The 20781-nt window shown below is 41.0% G+C and overlaps 2 protein-coding genes across 2 annotated transcripts; one reads left to right on the forward strand and one right to left on the reverse strand.

The window, feature by feature from the left end:
- Nucleotides 1-5: 5 nt before the first annotated feature.
- On the forward strand, nt 6-16037 carry LOC127599992 (aminopeptidase N-like). Its single transcript, XM_052064290.1, has 21 exons — nt 6-149; nt 3424-4108; nt 4183-4325; nt 5185-5324; nt 5753-5879; nt 6920-7071; nt 8400-8513; nt 8725-8868; nt 9228-9293; nt 9364-9429; nt 9502-9677; nt 9963-10039; nt 10127-10260; nt 10504-10559; nt 10686-10833; nt 11182-11273; nt 11665-11775; nt 11855-12022; nt 12576-12716; nt 13015-13096; nt 13392-16037. The coding sequence occupies exons 2-21, from the start codon at nt 3510-3512 to the stop codon at nt 13542-13544; spliced, it is 2889 nt and encodes a 962-aa protein (XP_051920250.1). The 5' UTR covers nt 6-149; nt 3424-3509; the 3' UTR covers nt 13545-16037.
- A 732-nt stretch (nt 16038-16769) lies between these two features.
- LOC127599862 (mesoderm posterior protein 1-like) lies at nt 16770-17547 on the reverse strand (the record flags this gene model as incomplete). The annotated part of the gene is made up of 1 exon (XM_052064076.1): nt 16770-17547. A coding segment is annotated over exon 1 (693 nt), but the record flags the coding sequence as incomplete, so codon positions are not given.
- Between the last annotated feature and the right edge of the window lie 3234 nt (nt 17548-20781).

The following is a 20781-nucleotide window of genomic DNA, read 5'->3' on the forward strand; positions in this document are numbered from 1 at the left end:
CCCCCCCCCAAACTCAGATATGGGGAGTCACCCCTCGAGGAAAACCTGCGGTAGCTCTAGTTGACTCCACCCTTGCAGACTGTTTCCCATCAACCGGCTCTCATTCCAGATCCTGCAGGCAAGCAGTGGACATACTCGTACAGCCGCTGGTATGTACAACTTTCTACTGCAAAATGTGGAAAATTGCTTTTATCAGAGATTTTTTTTGGAGGGGCCGGGGGGTGTATATGGCCTTGATATTTTTTTTAAAAACCTTAAGGAAAAAAAATGCATCTCTTATCGGTTGAATGCTTCACTTCCAAAGTGCTTTGTAGTTTTTACGACACACCGGAATGTTTTGTTTTGTTTTCCCAGGCAGCATCCGACCGTCTTTGTCAGCTTAATCTACTGAGACAAATTAGGTTCAGTACACTGGACCTGCTTCAAAAGTTGTACTTGTTGAAGTTCAATCCAAATATTTGCCTCCCAACGGGCATTTCGGATGCTACGAGCGATGGTGTCATAGAACTTAGTGCAACACAGGGAATGGTCTGGTTGGTCTATAATGCAAGCAATGCAAATAAGAATATTGCATTAGTGGATTTTCTGTACTAAAAAGTGACGGTATCACTCTGCAAACACCCTGTGGTTTTGGCAGTGCGGTGGGAGTAGTGGTTAACACATGTGTGTTTCAGTTCCAAGGTTTCCAGGTTTGAATCTCTCCTGCGTACTTGTGTATGTTTCTTCCGGGAACTTGGGTTAAATTCATTGAAGACCTCCCTTCATCCTTGTTTCCTTCTGTCCGTCCTATTTTACCTTTCAGAACATCTTTATTCCTCATATCATTTTTAAAGTGTATACAGAACTTACTTTTGCTTTACATTGAGCACATCTGCTTTTGGTTCTGACATTTGGGGTTCATATAAAGACTTCCTGTTTCAAGTTAGCATGTTCCCCCATGCACTTACGGCTTTTCTTGTCATCATTTATTTTTATTTTTTTAAATTCAGACCCTAAAGTGGGTTTCACATAGCATTGTGAAACTTAGTTGTCTCTCATGAGTACACCGGGAAAAAAAAAATCTCCAAAACTCATTCCTGCGTCTATTTTATGTTAGCCATTTCCAGCGGTCCCCCAAAAGACAAACTCTTAAATTATTTTTGAGAATTCAACCCCCGAAGCCAGCTACACTCAGCAACGTGAAACTTTGGCACGTCTATCATGAGTCGACTCACAGGAAAAAAAAGTTTCAAGAACCCATTCCCAGAATGCATCGGAAGTCTGCCATTTTGTTTTGAAGATTTACACTTGTACATTTCACTATACAAAATACATGAGAAGTCCTATATTTGCCACACAAGCGGATGCAATAACAACAAAAATCAAGTCTCAATTATTTATATAGCCCTTAATCACAAACAGTCTCAAATTGCTTCACATATCCATAGTTGACAGCTATTTACGGCATCCCTTGACCTGAAACCCCAGTAGGGCAAGGAAAAACATCACCAAAAAAAACCCATCTGGGGAAAAATGAGAAACCTTGAGAAGGGGCCGCAAATGGGGGGAAATCCCCTTCCAGGATGACCAGGCTGAAATGGATGCTGAGTGGGCAACATTTGACACAATATTGTACTATACAATGTTAGAATGATATACTTTATAAGTCCATTTAACAAGATGAAAACGCTGCAGGGAGATGCCTCCGGAGAGGTGGGTCCGCCCTCTGAACCCGGCTGAGTTGGTCAATGAAGAAATCTTCATAGCGCAAAAAAAATTTTTTTTTAATCCATCCAGTATTCTGATAACCTCCTACGTTAGTGGAGGCCTCAGTTCGGGACGGAAGCATGCCTTCCAGATGTTGGGAGTAGCTTTGGGATGTCGTCAATATTTCACCCCAGAGTGCTCCTAAATTTCCTTGATGTCCTCTGCATGTGCTCGTAAAGAGCGAGCCAAAATAAATGTCAAAATTAATTACCGGTAAGCTCATGTGCATTTTTTTTTTTCTTTGAAAGTTGTAGCATCATTTGTGGAGCAAGTATGACGGCAAGAGCTGAACAGTCCTTTTTGGCATACCTGTGTTTTCCTCATTATTTTTTTTTTGTTTTTTCTAATTAACAACTTTCCAGCATTTCTCCACAGCTTGACGCTTTCTCCTGCCAGGCCTGCGGTTATAAATGTTGCCAAGTCATCTATGGGAACCTGACTTGTGATTCTGTGTCAACAAAATCCAGTTTGTTTGTTTTTTTTTTGATGACTGAAGTCAGTAAATAAGTACACACTAGCGAATTATACAAATATCTTTATACAGATAAAGTGTCGGTGTAGTGCAGACATTTTTGTGAGCGTGCATGAATTTGGCCCTTGGGAACTTTGTTTCATATCATCACTGACTGCTTACTGGTGCGGGGCGTGAACATGACATTGAGCTGGATGTTGCCTGGGGAACATCTGCACATTGGCACACTGCAGGCAAATGAGGAAAAACACAGTCAAGTATGACAAAATCAAATATTATGCAACAGTATGCTGAATTACACAATATGCTACTCCAACATGGCCCACATAGCTTTGTTTCTTTTGATAAGTAGGCTTCCTTTATACAGTGCCTTTATACCTAATTGTCATGTTGCGTGATGCAAGGGAAATTCTACCTCAGCAAAAGGGAAGCAAAATATTTTGTCTTTGGGTGAGGTTGATTTCTATTTTTATTGTTGTCCACAATTTTCACTATTAGGTTTTTTCTTCAACCTATTTGTGTAGAAATAAATGACTGACTGATGCCGACTTTCGTCACATCGTGGCAGAAAGCTAGATTTGTTTGGGGACATGACAACAAAATTAAAATCTTTTTTGTGCAAGCTGGCGGCCAGGTGATCCAGTGGTTAGACCACTGACCTCACAGTACAGAGGTACCGGGTTCTATTCTAGCTCCGGCCTCCCTGTGTGGAGTTTGCATGTTCTTGCCGGGCCTGCGTGGGTTTTCTGCGGGTACTCTGGTTTCCTCCCACATTCCAAAACCATGTATGGCAGGCTGATTGAACATGCTAAATTTTCCCACGGTGTGAGTGTGAGCGTGGATGGTTATTCGTCTGTGTGTGCTCTGCGATTGGCTAGCAACTGGTTCAGGGTGTCCCCCGTCTACTGCCCATAGACGGCTGGAATAGGCTCCAGCACCCCCCCGCGGCCCTCGTTAGGATAAGCGGATCAGGAAAATGGATGGATGGATGTTTGCAAGCTGAACCCTTTTAGGTATTGTGAGGTTATTTTCCGTCGACAGCGAATTGGCAAAATGGCCACTTAGACCAACTTAATTCATATTCCACTTGTGCATATCCAGATGCATTTTTGTTCATTCACCAAAAAGCAACATTTCCAAGCGTGTTTCTCTTTATACCGGAAATTTGCATCAGAAGCAATTCTGTCATTCCTTCACCCTCACAGGTATCATGAACCAGCCCTGAACTGCGGAGCGAAGTGACCAAAGTAAAAAAAAAGTCTCAGACTTTCACTGACGCTCCTTCCCGGTCATGGGGAAGGTCTACTACATCAGTAAGAACGTGGGACTTGGACTACTCGTGTTAGCTCTGAGCGCTCTGGTAACCATTGTAGCTCTGTCTATCGCCTATGACAAGGAGAGGTCCAAGAATCGAAGAAGACCCGAAGAACAAGCGGCGGCCAACAATGACACCCCCGATCCGACTCCAGTCGCGTCAAAGGATCCGTGGGACCAGTACAGACTTCCTTCCGCCCTGGTCCCCACCACCTACAATGTGACGCTATGGCCTCGCTTGAAGCCCGACGCAAACGGCCATTACATCTTCAGCGGACACTCAGATGTGGTCTTCACCTGCCTCCAGGCCACAGACCTGGTCCTCATCCATGCCAACAAGCTCAATTTCACCACATTCAACGGGCACCACGCCTTGCTGAGCGACCTGTCGGGAACCCGGATGCCGACCATCCGCAAGTCTTGGCTGGTGGCAGAGACAGAGTACCTGGCCCTGGAGCTCAGCGGCAGCCTCACAGAGGGGGTGTCCTACATCTTACACACTGAGTTCCAGGGAGAATTGTCGGACACACTGGAAGGATTCTACAGGAGCGAGTACTTAGAGGATGGCGTGAAGAAGTAAGTTTTTCTGATGTTTAATTTTTGCGGGATTTTTCCACCAAAATCTGGATTAAATTCCTTTACTTTTCCAGAGTGGTCGCCACCTCTCAGATGCAACCCACGTTTGCCCGGAAAGCCTTCCCATGCTTCGATGAACCCGCCATGAAAGCCGTCTTTAATGTCACCGTCATCCACGACCGGGACAAAATAGCTCTGTCCAACGCCCGGGAATTAGGTTTGAAAACGGCTTCCCAAATATAGCAAACTCGAGCTGCATACCTCCCTGAATTTCCAGGAACGTTATGTTCTTCGTACGTATAGGCTCCGGAACTAAAATGTTCCTGTAGCCCGAGGTTGACGGCACATTTACAGACACCTTTCCATAAAAAGTTCCTGAACGGTTTTTGAAACTGGTAGTTGATCTCCAAATACTGATTGCACTTCCATTAAAGGCCACTTTTAGTTACTGCTTCGAATGGCCACGTTGCCTAGAATATTGATAGCATTTCAAAATATCCTGAATATTTTTTTTCACTCTTGCTATTTGTCGGTCATAAAACTAAGGCCCACGGTCCCAGAAACATCGACACAACCCCCCACCCCCCATGTTATTTGCAGGAGACAGGAACTGAGCTGTTCTGCGAATAATAGAAACCGTCAAATAACTGAAAGGAAGTTATGATTGTGTATAAAACCTAATGAGAGACCAATATGTTATTTTCAGGACTACAATTATTAATACTCAAGAAGGTTGAAAAATAGTATTTTCCAGCAAATATTCATTTGCCGGAAAAGTAAAATTATTGACAAAACATTTTTTGGATAACTCCCACGACTTCCCAACGTTTAAACTCCCTTTTGTCAACCAGTTTAACCAGTAATGTGTCTTATAAAATTGACATCTTTGTTTAAAACTTATAGATATGCTCAGACCGACAGACCTTTACATGACGTTACTTACTACGGCGTTGCTCTGGAACTAAATTGACACAATGGTTCACACGGTCCTTTAAAAAGTTGCTAATTCCAGTTGTTGAAACGCGCTGTTTGACCTAATAACTGGAAAGTAAGCGGCAGTAAAATTGTCCCTGCAGATGTCAGAGATGTGGTCATGGATGGGGTGGCGGTCCGAGTTACAAAGTTTGAGCCCACGGCGAAGATGTCCACCTATCTGTTGGCCTTTATCGTCAGCAACTTCAGCTATATTGAGTCTACTCAACAAAATGGCGTAAAGGTAAGCAGCCCTTTGGCTGAAGAGAAAAACATCCATATCTTGTGAACTTTACAATTCTGTCCGGAAAATATCTACTTTTTCCACATTTTGTTTCAAACAAACAGTTTCATTTTCCTCAGTAAAATATACAGAAAGAGAATTTGTGGGTCCTTAAACAGCATTTGCTGTTTCAAGAGAAAGTAAAAAATAAACGCACATTTAACCACTAGTGTTTTTTTACTAGTTTGAAAAGATCTAAGATGAAACGGTCATACCTTTGTTGTCATCATTGGGTGTTGTGTGTGTAATTGTGTAATTGTTTGGGAGGTGTGGGGGGGGGGGGGGTTGGTGATTTGAATCCATTTTAAAATCAGGCTGGAAAATAACAAGTGTAAAACGTGAATCACCGGATTTCAAATGTACAATACTGTATCTGTGTTTTATATCAGGTGCGGGTGTGGGCTCGAAGAAAGGCCATTGAGGCCGGACATGGCGACTACGCTCTAAATATCACTGGAAAAATTCTTCAGTTCTATGAGCACTACTACAACATACCCTACCCGCTCCCCAAAACAGGTAGGTCACCAAAAACAACCAAACAAATATCAGATGTACTACAGACGTTTAACTTGAAACTGTAGCTTCCTTCACACGGAGATCACATAAAAGCTGGAGTTGAAATATAATGCAACACAGGTCTGAATCAGTTCTAGATAATCATTCAGTTCATAACAATTCATTAATTTTCAATCTAACAAGTGAATGTTTCGAAAGAACAATCCTACCCAGATGTGAAGTAGTTCTCAGAAGGCGTTCAATTCACATGAGGAAGGTTTTCAGCCATGCTTTTGGTTTACTTTCAACCAGAATGCTTTGGAATCTCTAGCGGGATATTCCCTACTTGCGAGCAATCAAGTAAGGAGGACAAACAAGTACCAGGTGTTGACTTCACGCCTTGGAATACCAGGAATATTTTTCCAGACAGAAGACATCCCGTCTCTTGAAATTCGTCCCAAGTGGAAAAGTGCCATGTTGATTTCATTTCATTGCAGTGTCTTTTCACACAAAAAAAGTCACATTTGGGGGGGAAAAATAGCTTTGGACAAGCGTTGTGAAATGAGCTTGTGATTTTTGGTACAATTCGGTAAGGTTTGGAACAGTTAACCGAGCGCAGGCGAAAAAATGTCGGATCTTCGTCTAGGGCTCTGATGCAGCCATTTTTTGTTAACTGACATTGTGTTAGCCATAAAAAATTACTTTGCCACCATCTTGTGTTAACTTGGTGGCAAAGAAGTGAGTTGAGGAGCTTCATTTCAAGAAAAGTAGTGCTTAAATGCCATTTTGCGTCAATAATAAAACTTTTTGGGTTGATGTCAATAACTGACTGATTTTTCTTTTATTTTTTACAATTTGAGGCAGGGGTTCTTGGTCATTGGTAAATATTGAAAGTTCGCTTTATTCATTTAGTGTTTGTCCAGTGAATTTCTACATTTGTCAATCAAAACACCATACAATTGAGAAGCAGAAACAGAGATTTGGACAACACCAGATGCTACAATTTTTGGACTATCCATGGACATTTTTCATACCTGTCTGAATGTCTTGGTCCTTTCCAGATCAGGTGGCTTTGCCTGACTTCCAAGCCGGTGCCATGGAGAACTGGGGCCTGGTCACCTACAGGGAGACGACTCTACTCCACGACCCGAACAAATCCTCAGCGGGAAACAAACGAGTGGCCAGTGTCATCGCACACGAGTTGGCGCATATGGTCAGCTATCTTGGGGGCCGGACAGCCGTCCTCTATCGCAGCGGTCCCAAACCTTTTTTGGCCCACGGACTGGTTTAATATCAGACAATATTTTCAGAGACCGAACACACAACAAAATAATATGATATAGCCTGCAAGAAAACTGTTATATTTTCTAAACATAATATAAACACGAATCATGAAACGACTAACGTCCAATCGCACCGCAACACCCTCTGGTCGCTATGGTAACATTGGAACTTACCTTCAAAATAAGATACAATACACCGCAAATACAAAGTCCACGAAAAATACGACTCACCATAGCCGCATATTATCCAGAGGGGGCTTGGTGCGTGGCAAACTCCTGTTGAGATGAATCCGTATTTTAACCTGGACTCCCGTTACTGTGAACTAAATGTAGCCTTCTCTTTCTTGAAAGTTGTATGCTCTTCTGTCTCCTGGCTGGGCCTTTTACCCTTCCCAAAGACGTTTGTTTTTTTACTCATTTTTTACTTCATTTTAGTGGTAACCATTCACGTGACCGAGAAGCGCGCCTTCACCTGCGTCAAGTGTAACATACTGGAGACGGATATAACAGAGAATCCGGTAATTTTTCAAAATTAAAAATCATCAGAATCCGAAATAAATAAAACGGAAGTAATGTAAGTTATTTATTCTTTCTGTGCGGCTCTTTACCGCAAATGAATTTGCCATGATCGATTATCATATCATTTGGAAGGGGGGGCGGGGGGGGGGGTATCTCGACATGGGAAATGGTGAGCCGATAAAACAAAAATTAACAGTGGCTCCCGAACTTACCTTTAGGCTCATTAAAAGCTTCTTTTTTTCATTGTGATGTATCCTCACATAACATCTATGAAGGCACGTTATTGATAAAATTGAATATTGAATAAAATCCCAAGAACCAAAACTGGATTTTTTTCTTGATGTTCAAAATGTTCAGGGACGTTGCCCTGTTTTAAATAATAATAATAATAATAATAATAATAATAATAATACTTTTTTTATAAGCGCCTTTCAAGACACCCAAGGACACTTTACGATAACAAAAAACACAAAACAATAGCGAAAACCAGTGAGCCATTGAAGGCTCCTTAAAAAGATGGCTGCCAGAAGATGCCGCAAAGCACTACTTTGGTCAAAAGCAAGCTCCTCAACTCACTTCTGCATGATTCTGTGGCGCTAAGATGCCACAAGAGGGCAACAAGACTGTTATTGCTTTGGCCTGAACACGAGAAAAGTGAATCTTTTTTTAGTGAATAACAGAGGATCGTTACCTTACAGTATTGGTCTAGAAATGAGAACTTTGCTTGTGTTTGCTTTAGTGGTTCGGCAACCTGGTGACCATGCGCTGGTGGAATGATCTGTGGCTCAATGAGGGCTTTGCGTCCTATGTGGAGTACCTGGGAGCGGACTATGCCGAGCCGCAATGGAACATTGTAAGGGAAACAACACTTTTTACAGTGGACAAATCAACAAGATGGCTGAATGATTTGTAAAAAATAACAAAGGTACACATGGACTAACCAATTGTGTCGATTTGTGAGCAAATCTGAAATTCATAAAATTGCGACCTATGGGGCTTTAGGCCGAGGCGAGCATAGTGCCTAAAAAAGTGGAAACTTTGAACTAAATATCATTCCATCACAGAAAGACCAGATCGTTCTGGATGACGTCCACCGGGTGTTCAATCTGGACGCCCTGGCTTCCTCTCACCCGCTTTCCCGCCGCGAAGATGAGGTGAAAACACCTGCTCAGATCAGCGGGATATTCAACACCATCTCCTACAGCAAGGTAGGCACTCAACAATGACAGTGAGAAATCTGCGGTTAATGCTAAATGCTTTTTTTGTATGAGTTTTTCGAATGACCTGAAGTCAACTTTATCCGTAAAGCAACTCATAAATAACAACTACTGCATTGAAGCGCAGTGCACATAAAAATCCCCCATAAAGATCGAAAACAATTTAAACATAAAACAGGTGGGGAGTGTCATGCTAAGTGGAAAGCCCCTCCCCCCAAACTTTTTAAGACAAGACTATAAAACTGATAATGAGGTGGCTTCTCTAATATGCAACCCACCCGCTCCCACAATAAATAGCGATTCACTGCACGTCCAGGACATTGTTTCCCAGTATCTGGTGTTACTTTCAGGGGGCGGCGGTCCTCAGAATGCTGTCCAAATTTCTGGGTGAAAGGGTGTTTGCCAAGGGACTCAGTGTGAGTATCACTAAAAAAATGGCAACTGCGTCCGAATGCAATTGATTTAATGTTGCATTCTCTCACTTAGTCTTACCTCAAAGCGTTCAGCTTCGACTGCACCGTGTACACAGACTTGTGGGACCACCTCCAAAAGGTTGGTAGGACCATTTTGGGTGTTTCATTTTACTTCAGCTTTTATCTTACTGCTCCTTCGTTTTTTTCCCAGGCAGCGGAGGACACTCCGGGTTTAGATATCCCACACACGATCCACGACATCATGAATCGCTGGACTCTACAGATGGGCTTTCCGGTGGTAACCATCAACACCAAGACCGGACTCGTCACCCAACAGCACTTCCTGGTGGATCCCGAGTCGGTGGTAGACAGGCCCTCGCAGTTCAAGTTAGGTTACATCGTGACTATAAGATTTACATTATGACCACATAGCAATTCTTACCATGAAAAGCTCAGGAGAAAAGATACAAAATCAGCATTTGAATACAGTAGAAGACAGAGCATGAAGTTGTGCTATGTTTGGGAAACGATAGACTTACTCTTTATGAAGAGAGCACTTTGAAAAACAAACAAAGGCGCATACAAAAGGAAATATCATTTCTGGTTCAGCGGCTGTCTCAGGATTTTGTATAATGTGTCGCTATTGTTGAAAATGTGTCATCCCCTCCCCAGTTATACGTGGTTTGTGCCCATTAAATGGATGAAGACTGGCGTTGAACAGCGACAGTACTGGCTTCTCCATAAGACAGGTACTGAAGGGTTCTAGTGCCCACCACCTCGATTTTTTTCAGCTTTTTTCTTTTTAAACCGTCGCACTTTGATTCTACTTTTACCAGACAGCCATCCTCAAATGAGAGTCTCAGGAGTCAACTGGGTACTGGCCAACACCAATGTGTCAGGATACTACAGGGTCAACTACGACACGGACAACTGGAATCGCCTAATCTCAGTGCTGGAAGCAGACCACCTGGTGAGTGCACATTTACTGCGATGCTGTAGTCCACAGTTTCCATTTTGTTGCATTAGCCCTTAGTCCCCAATTGAATAAAATCGCCTTGTCATTGGAACACATGAGGGTACGTGACTCGAAATGACTGAAATAAAGACATGCTAACTTTAGACGTGGATGCCGCAGTTTGGATTGTGCGGCTGAAGTGTTAAACGCCGCTCATTTTTTTGGCAGTTTATCCTAACCGTGTCTCATTTCCTGCAGACCATTCCCATAATAAACCGAGCGCAGATCATTGATGACGCCTTCAGCCTGACACGGTAACAACGGCGACAACTACTCAATACTTATACTGTAATTATTCTTAGACGTACTGTTTAATCTGATATAAAAATAATAATATTTGAACATTGTAAGGATCGTGACTAAGTTGCACCTCATTTTAGAGCCAAAATGGTGGACGTCACACTGGCCTTTAGGACCACCAAGTACTTGTCCAAGGAGACGCAATACATCCCGTGGAAGGCAGCATTGGGAAACCTCTACTTTTACTACCTCATGTTCGAACGCACCGAAGTCTACGGACCCTTACAGGTTCAAAAAGGATTTTCGTAATTGTGAAGCAGTTTCCTTTCTTTCTTTCTTTCTTTTTAATCCCAGGGGGACCTGAATCATAGGTTTTAGAGTAAAAATATGATTATATAACAATTGAAAAAAAACTGGCACCTTTTAATGAACATTTTTTGTCTTGTAAATTCCCATTGTGTCAAGCTGTAGAATTGTAATGACAACAATTGCCAATGTTAGCTGACCCTGTTCGTGTTTGGAGGCTACTGTATTATACGCCATAATCTCCACTTTGCTGCAAGAGCCCTCAAATTTCTTAACCTTGCTTTACAATATAAAGGTCTGAATGAAGATTAATTGTTGTCTTTAACGCAGGCGTACACCAGGAAGCTCATCCAACCTCTTTTTGAGTACTTCACGAAGATGACGCACAATTGGACGACAGTACCCGAGGCACTCACCGACCAGTAAGTAAAAATGATTTGTTTCTTGGGGTGTGAAGCTCTTTTTGACATTCTTACCTGGTGTTTTGCGTCACCTCTGTTAGAATCATTCTTGCACCGTTGCTGTGGCAGTCAGTGAATTGAAATGCATTTTATTGAAATGTATTTCATCCAATCCAAACACTCTTTCTCGCATTTGCTTTTCCAATTTAAATTAGTATGATGCAAGTTGATTGAAATCATTCAATTCCAATTCAATTGGAATGAAATTATTATTTTAAATATTCTCAATGTTTTATTTATGAGTATTTTATTTCATTAAAATTGATGTAGTCGAAACACTTTTTGCTATTGGTGTATGTTAACATGAGCCTGTCCATCTGCCAGTCAACCTCAATTCAAACTGTACCGTCAGGTACAATCAGATGAACGCCATAGGAATGTCTTGCGCAGTGGATATGCCGGCCTGCAGGGACCTCATCAAAAGTTGGTTCAAAAGCTGGATGGAGCATCCGGAAGACAACCCGTAAGGATTAATAACACACTCGACAATGATGTCCAGACACACGTCACCCTTTTCAAATTCCACACTGTATGCGGAGCAGGATCCATCCCAACTTGAGAAACGTCGTGTACTGTAATGCCGTGAAACTGGGCGGCGCGGACGAATGGGACTATGTCTGGATGATGTTCAAGAACGCCACGCTGGCCTCCGAGGCCTCCAGGCTCAGGTCGGCCTTGGCCTGCACTAAAGTTCCCTGGCTGCTAAACAGGTGCTTTTCATGAAGATTGCTTTAAAAAACATCATCTCCATTCCAAAAACATGCTTGGCAGCAGACTGTAAATTGTCCATCGGTGTGAATGGTCATTTGTCTATATGTGCCCTGTGATTGGCTGGCGACCAGTTCAGGTATCCCGCCTCTCGCCCCAAAGTCAGCTGGGTTAATCTCCAGCACACTAATGGCCCCAATGAGGAGAAGTGATGTAGACAATAGATGGATACATGAAATTAAGTAAAATGTGTTGAATTGAAATAATTGTGTTTAATACAGTTTAATTAAAACACGTTTTTTTCTTATGACATATTTTAACATAACTATTAGTATTTTCAAAGTTCTTCCATATTACTCGTTCACTAAGACGAGTGTCACGGTTGTGCCATATTACTGCTTATCTTCTCCACTTTATGATGGCCGTCATCACTGTCTTCCATGATATGTATACTGTATGAAATGTTTTCTTTTGTATGCCATTAAATTGACAGATAGGTAGATAAAGAGATGGACGGATGCCAATTATACTTTCAATACTATTGTGTTTTGTCAGGTATTTGGATTACACTCTGGACCCGACTAAGATCCGCAAGCAGGACGCCTTGTCCACCATCACGAGTGTGGCCCACAATGTGGTGGGCATGCCGCTGGCCTGGAACTTTGTCAGAGCACAATGGAAACAGCTTTATCAAGAGTCAGTGGATTCCTTGATTATTCAAAGCTTCACTTTATTCCCCCCCCCTTAGCCCCCCCCCCTCCCCGATTTATTTAACAATTTACAGTGTGCATGACAATTAGAAATGTTTTTGAAAATTGTTTTACATGAGTAAGTGGCTTCTTTTGACTTTGCAAAAAAACGTTTTTTGTTATTTCATTTAAAAAATATATTTGGGGTGTATAAATAGGTCAGATTATTTTTTGGGGGGTGAGGGGGGGGTTTATAAACTTGACAGCATTGAAGTTCTTTTTACATGTTGCCTTTGTGTTTTTAGATATGGAAAAGGATCGTTTTCCTTCCCCGGGCTCATCAATGGAATCACCACACGCTTCTCCACAGAGTTTGAGCTGCAAGAGGTACACTGAAAAACAGAGGTGGCAAAAGTACTTACTCCCTCGATTTAAATAGAAGTATGGATACTTGTGCAACCCCCCCTCCCCCAATAAAAAAAACTAAAATTAAAAAAAAGGTAAAATTAGAAGGACTCACTGACACCCCTGCAAAAAGGTTGAACATTTCCTAGACATGCCACAAGTGGGCGGCGAAGCAATACTTTAGTCTAAATGAAGCTCCTCAACTCACTTCAGCAGTTCATTGGCTAATATACCCTATTTTTCTTGTTCTTGTTCTTGTTCTTCTTCCTCTTCACAGTTGCAGAGATTCAAAGAGGATAACCAGGAGGTGGGCTTCGGTTCAGCCACCCAGGCACTGGAGCAGGCCATGGAGAGGACGTCTGCCCAGATCAAATGGGTAACGGAGAACAAAGGCCGAGTTCTGGACTGGCTCTCTCGGGAGTCTGTGTGAAAGCTGGGATGGCAGGAATAACTCTTCTGCCTTTTTTACGCTATAATCATCAGGATGCCTAATCTCTGCACCATGTTGTTGGAGTACAGTTGCACACTTTTTGTTTTGTGTGTACTTAAAATGGCCACTTTCTAGGAAGTTACAACAACTCATGCAGCAAAAATGATATTCATAATGATGCCTTTGGTGCACAAATGTTCCAAAAAGCCTCTTAATGCACATTCCAAAAATGTGTTTCCTCCTCCTTGGCCATGTATTTGGAAAGTATTAAAGCAGGAATATTACCAAGTAACCTCAATAATGTTGCATTAAAATATATATATATATATTATTGGAATAACAACAAACAATGACAATATAATGATACCGCAGTATATACACTATAATATCGAACAGGTTGTGGTCAAAGGCAGTATAACTCAAAACAGCTCAAGTGTAGATTTTTTTTTTTACCCTAGTAACACATTTTTAACATTTCATAAGTAACGTGCCTGAAAAAGTAAACAAAATATACAAAGACTCCAAACGAATAAGACCATCATTTTCGAAGTCTGAAATTTCCCAGTTTTCATTAACGCACCATTGTTTTTCATGGACTCCATTAGTGTATGGTTCACAGCAGTCAGCTTTTTTGATGGAATCTTAGTTTGTGGTAGCAAACGTGTACATATGTATATGTGTTACAATAAATGACTGCAAACTAAAAACACCTTAAATTCTACCAGTGTTAAACTCACTGTAACCAAAGGTATGTGGAAGCTGATAAGCAGTGAATGATTACACATGTGAAGGGTTTATCTAAGGTCATCTAGCTGCTAGCTACCAAAGTGTGTTTGTTTATTAAGAGTTTGGATGTTGTGATTTTTTTTGTTCGGGAACAACATGTAATGAGATGATGTTTGACGAAGATAAACTGTCAATGTCTGGATGTTGTACATCAGATTTTACATTTAAAATTGTTTGTTTATTTGGTCAAACCAAACCACCAAAACATTTACAAACCAAAGACCAAAAGGTGTGTAGACTGAAGCCGAAGCTTATAGTGTCTACCCTTTTCACAAAATATCAAATTATCACCATATATACGGTATTCATGTTGATCAGTGGCTAGCAGAGGTGTTGTCCTCAGCTGTCGCTTCCCCGCCAACCGCCCTCAGCAGGGGTCTTTCCTTAAGGACTTTAGCGCCGCCATGTTCCCTGTTTAGCACCTCCGTGTGCTCTGTTTGTCTTAGGAAGTCTGCAGCGAGGCGACATCTAATTAAAGGCCTCCACAACCGCACAGAACAGCAAGAAACTTGGCTAAATTCGATGAAATAAAATAAAACATTGAATTACAAATATCAAATTTAAAACAATTATTTTCAAAATATTATTTTCTTCAAAAAATATTTGTAAAAATGCAATATTTAAAAGTAAGACAGAAAATACAAAGGTTTTGTTTGAAATTCATTGTGCAAATTAAAAAAAAAGTTTTATTACTAAAATAAAATAGAACAGTTTATAGTTCATAATATTTGATAAATGAAAAAATATATATTTAAAATAGATGTCAGGTTTCTACTAAATGCAACACTTTTTAGAACAAACATATCTTCAATTTTAGCAGGAACCTCCTCATAAAATTAAACAGTAGTAATCAGGGAAATCTCTGGCATTCAACTAAACACATTAAATACATTTGTGCGAAGTCCTACCAAATTTGGAGTGCGAAAATGAAATTAAAACGTTTTAAGTTTGGCATATTATTTCCATAATACTTTCTAATACTGTATGTAAAAAAAATACAAGTTTGAAAGCAAGCCCTAAAGTATTTCAATTTTGTAACTAGCCCGCCATTATTTTTTCGGATAAAATTAAACTAAATTCGAACAAGAACTAACACATTAAAATGAAGAAAAACATGATGAACGCATTTAGGTTTCAGGCTTATTACACTCATCATATTGAACAAAAAAAATGATAAAAAAAGAAACACTACATCAGACACTTCTGCAATGATAAATTAGGTTTATTCCCAATGTAAAAAAGTCAATAAATATGCATAAATATGTACGAAAACATTTAGTTATTCAAAAAAACCCCCATCAACTACAACAAAAAAAGTAAAGTTCATTGTTGCAATGAAGGTAGTTCCTCTGTTTCCCAGCACTGTCCTGGGAAGTCGTGAAGCTGTTGCTGTGGCAACCAGTACTGCTGAGCGTGGACGGACACCTTGCTTGGAAACTGAGAAGATGAAAAAACAAGTTCGTTAAATTAATGAAAAAATAAACTATTGTTGAACTTGTGCAATTGTCATGTTCATATTCATTTAAACAGTGAAGAAAATTGACTGTTTAAATGGAAGCCCAAAAATATGGCAGTTGCTTTTTAATTTAGACATTGTTTTTGTTCATAAATCTACTGAATTCCTAATGGGGGGGGCGGGGGTGTTTAAAAAAAGTGTTTGAGATTCAGCCGTATTATTTTCAAGGTATTTAACAAAAAAATAAAGAAGTGCAATGCTTGAAAGTAAGCCCATATTTCCCCACTAATATTCTGAGTTAGAGTTAACATTAGACAGTGGCATATTTTTCAAAGTCTGCTCAGAAGTATGTCAATTTTCTAATAAATGAACCACATTTTTGATGAAAACTTTAGTCAAAACTTACCAGAAAAGTAAACTAAAATAAGGTTTGAGCACATTTTTTTACATGTCAATGAAAAAAATTGAAAATTTGAATTCAAGCCCAAATATATATATTTTTTTTAACGCATCAACTCATGGAGAAAATTCGACAAATATCTTGAACAGAGTGTACTACGCCTTTCGTCCTAAGCCAGCTCTCCCGTCACCCAACTCAGGATAACGACTTGACAAATTTTATGTATGGATTTACTTTGCAAGTTCAAGCGCACTTCAAAATAAAAGCTAGTAAGAGTTTGGGCATTTTCCTTTTTCATCAAACTTATCAAGAAAAACGACAAAATTGAATGTAAGGCTAATAAAACGTCAGTTTTCTAAAGAATGGAAAATTCTTCCTGTTTTCAGGTGAGGGTATTTTTTATTTTTTTGGACAATGGAAAACTGGTGAGAAGTTCTGAAACCACTCAGAGATGTTTTCGACTTTTACATTGAGAAAGCGTACGTACTTGACAGTCATAGTGTGGGGTGAACATCTGGTCGCTGGGAGCCTCGATGCAGGATGCTTCCTGGTGGCCCAGGAACTGTCGGAGGGTCTGCGGCGGCTCCGCCTGGCCTGAGGGTCTCCTCCTCTGCTCCAGGTCCTCCTCGCTGAGGCCCAGCTGGGCCGAGAGGAAGGAGATGTAGCGCACGGCTAAGCGGAGCGTCTCGATCTTGGTGAGGCTCTGTCCCTGGGGTGCCGCCGAGGCTGGCAGGTAAGACCTCAGATGGTGCAGAGCCTTGGTCAGGTCCCTCATCCTCAGCTTCTCTCGCTCGCTGGCCGTCTGGCGCTTCTTGCCCGGGTACCTGGATCGGGACTTCTTGACAGGAGCTGGAGTGGGACAGCTTACGAAGAAGCTGTCCCAGGCGTCGGCCAGGTTGGGCGAGAATGAGTCCTCGGAGGAGGTGGGGGACAGACCTGCGCTGAAGTAGCCGGGGTCAGAGGCCAGATCGTAGAGCGGGTAGGATTTCTCCAGGAAAGACTCCTGGGATGAGTTGCTCTGGTTCTGGCAGAGCTGGAATGAAGCCTCCATGTCTGACGTTTTCAAGTGAAGCAATGAGCTCTGCAGCAGAAGGCAAAAATCGAGCAGATGTGAGGACAGACAGAAAGGGCGCTCCATATATGGGGTGGAAGGTGCGAGGTTGCACCTTTTTTTGAGCCCCACGAGACTCTCTGAGAGAGGGCCTCGCACCTCGGCCGGGGGGTCCCATGGGAAAGATTCCAGCTCCCGGATTGAGGTGCGAGCAGGCAGCATCATAAAATAAGATTCATTCACACCTCGAGAGCCCAAGACGCATGGGAAGACCACACCAGACTTGTGTCCAGGATTGGGACTCAATGCAACCAACTTGGTCGTAGCCCTGCGATTTGGGAGATGTGATTAAGACCATTTTCTGAGTACGCTTTTTAAGTAAGCCCAAAATGTCAGATTTCTATTTTTTTTTTTTTTTTGGTAGCACTAACCTACTACGAAGAAATGTTTTGAGCAGAAGACCAAAATAAGTTTAATTTTTGATGAACTGCTTTTTTTAGCTACATTTTAAGACTTCAAAAAGTTTTTAATAAATACCGGTAATAATAATACATTTATAAGCGCTTAGTAGGGTAGTAACAAAACATAATTCAAAGCAGAAAATCAATTTAAATTTGACTAACTGATATGAAACATGAGATTTTAAAATCGTTGCATCCTTGGAATGGTATCGCACCCGCAAATCATATTGAATCATTTTTTTAGGTGGGGTGTACACCAGTCGGTTTGCTGATGCTTTGTTGTTTCTTTTAATTTGATTAGCTTGGATAAGTTTTGGAGAGCTGTTTCATCCGGTTGCATAAGAATTGATAATAATATCGAATTGAATCTTAATCCCATTCAATCGAACTGAATTGAATCATTAAATGTGAAAACCTTGACCTCCTTGAATCTCACATGATGACAAAATGCTAAAGCTTTTCAACTAAGACCCAAACGAGGGTGTTTTTCTAAATGCTTTCTTGAAACAATTGATAAACTCGGACCTGACACCCAGAGGGTTATGAGACCTTCATATGGAATTTAAAGGTCTTTAATATATTTAGTATTCCAACAGCAATTCTTTGACTCACATGTACTGTATAAAAACAATTTTAAAAATCATTAATTGTGAATCATTATTTGATTAGATTTGTTCCCGGCGACATGGAAGAGGAATTAGAAGTGTGCCGAGGCAGCTGGGAGGTGTGAGGGGTTGACTTTGCACCTCACGCCTTGTTTGGACAACCTGAGCAGGTCAGGCGGCTTCACTCCACTTCAAAGGACGACCGCATGCTCCAAGCTTCTCGGGATTAAGCAAAGGCGCACTGCAATCATCATCGTGCAGCCGCAACAAGACACATTCAAATTATGGATGCTGTATGATGATGTGATGAAAGATTTGGGGTTGGAAATTTTAAAATTTTTTTTAAAAAAGAACATAAGGGTATTTTGGTGTGGATTGAAGCATGAGGAATCATTCCCACAAAACGAGGTGTCACTTTTGCCTCCTGCTCCAGGTCAAGGTGTCACCTTGTTATGAGGTCTCACTCCTCCTCTTCAACCGTAGAAAAAAGAAAAAAAAAAGAATAACAAAACGGAGGGCAGCAAAGGACCAAAGTCAGGTTTGCGTCCTTTATGGCTTGTGCAGTTGTTTGCTCGACCTCTTAACAAGAAAAGTAATGACTACATCAAATGAATTCACGTGTCAATATTAAGCATAAAAGAACCTAGGAGGGGCAGCCCGGTAGTCCAGTGGTTAGCACGTCGGCTTCACAGTGCAGAGGTACCGGGTTTGATTCCAGCTCCGGCCTCCCTGTGTGGAGTTTGCATGTTCTCCCAGGGCCTGCGTGGGTTTTCTCCGGGTGCTTCGGTTTCCTCCCACATTCCAAAAACATGCGTAGCAGGCTGATTGAACACTCTAAATTGTCCCTAGGGGTGAGTGTGAGCGCGGATGGTTGTTCGTCTCTGTGTGCCCTGCGATTGGCTGGCAACCGATTTAGGGTGTCCCCCGCCTACTGCCCGGAGACAGCTGGGATAGGCTCCAGCACCCCCACGACCCTAGTGAGGATTAAGCGGCTCGGAAGATGATTGAATGAATGAACATAGGAGGTCCAAATGTACTCTTAAAACAAGTCTTACTGTAGTATCACTTTTTAAAAAATAAATAATGTCTTGCTGTTCAACTGTCAATTACATCATCTAAAAGGATGTCTCACTCTACATATTTGTATATACGTGTACGTCTATGTATACACAAGTGGGGAAAAAAAGTTAAGAAACCAGCATGTTTTCGTCAATTTCTTGTTCATTTTTATGTCTCGTGCCACTAAAAGTGTGAGCTTTTTCTGTTTTGATTGATATTTTTGTAGTATTTTTCCAAAATTAAAAAAATGATAAAATCAAGGGAAAATGCTAATGAATGTTGTCATTTATTAGTGTTGTTTTTTTTAACAACACTAATAAATATAAAGAGGGACATGCGAACAGGAATATATTTTTATTGTTTAGAATAAATACAATTTTACAGAACCTTTATTAAGTGGAACGAAAACAGATACAACCAGAACAATTGAAACAAATAAAAATACATAAAACAGTAGGAAATAAAAATAAATAGTAAGAGAACCTAAGAAAAACAAACATGTTGTAAACAAACAATGCCACCTTTTGTGGCCAACAAAGAAAAAACAAAAAATAAAAAACGTACAAATGTCTTTTGTAGATCAAAACTAGACAAGAAATAATAACATTCATATTTTTTTGATTTAAAGAATTGATTTTAAAAGGGGTTGAAGACATTATGAATATATATTAAACATTACAATGACGATTGTTTTTTTTCTTCTTATATTTGTGGCTTGATAAAGAAGCCAAAATATTAGGAACATCTCTCAGTGTCCATTACAAGCATTGCAATAAACATCACATCGAATCCTAAGTGAGTGGCTGGGGTGTCATTGTGCCTAATGAAGTGAAGTGAGCGCTGATTGTCAGGATGTGCTTTGTGTGTTATAATCCACATTAGCAGCCAATGTGTTTACTCACATGTCCTAATGGAGGACTCAGCACCACGGCGTTAACCCTTTCATCCCTTCTTAGGCCTTATTAGCCCGAAGGGGGCCGAGTGTTTGTGTTGTTAGTCTGCATATCAAATAAAGCTAATAAGGCTAAGCTAAACACACTAGAAGAGGTCCATGTGAGAGCTTGAGTCTAGACTCAGCGGTGCCAGGGAGCGCTGTTGTTTGCACAGCTACATTCGCACAAAAGTGCGAAATCAACTTTGGACATTAGTCATTCCTGCTTCTATGGTTATCAGCACACTTTCTGGAGCACACAACAAAAATATTCGAGGAATGTGCTTTTCTTTTCATTATTCGTGCCGACATGTGAAACACTTCGTCACCAATATTTTTTAAAATATTTTTTTAATGAATCACGCTTTATACACGCTTCGCGCTATTCAATTTGGGCTGTTCGACACACGCTTTGAAGAGTACATTTGAGGCATCACTAGATTTGTCTTAGTGTGGTAGCCGTAGTTTACTGTCAAAACGGCCCGTCC

This window comes from Hippocampus zosterae, chromosome 4 (genome assembly GCF_025434085.1).
Source record: "Hippocampus zosterae strain Florida chromosome 4, ASM2543408v3, whole genome shotgun sequence".
Lineage (NCBI taxonomy): Eukaryota > Metazoa > Chordata > Actinopteri > Syngnathiformes > Syngnathidae > Hippocampus > Hippocampus zosterae.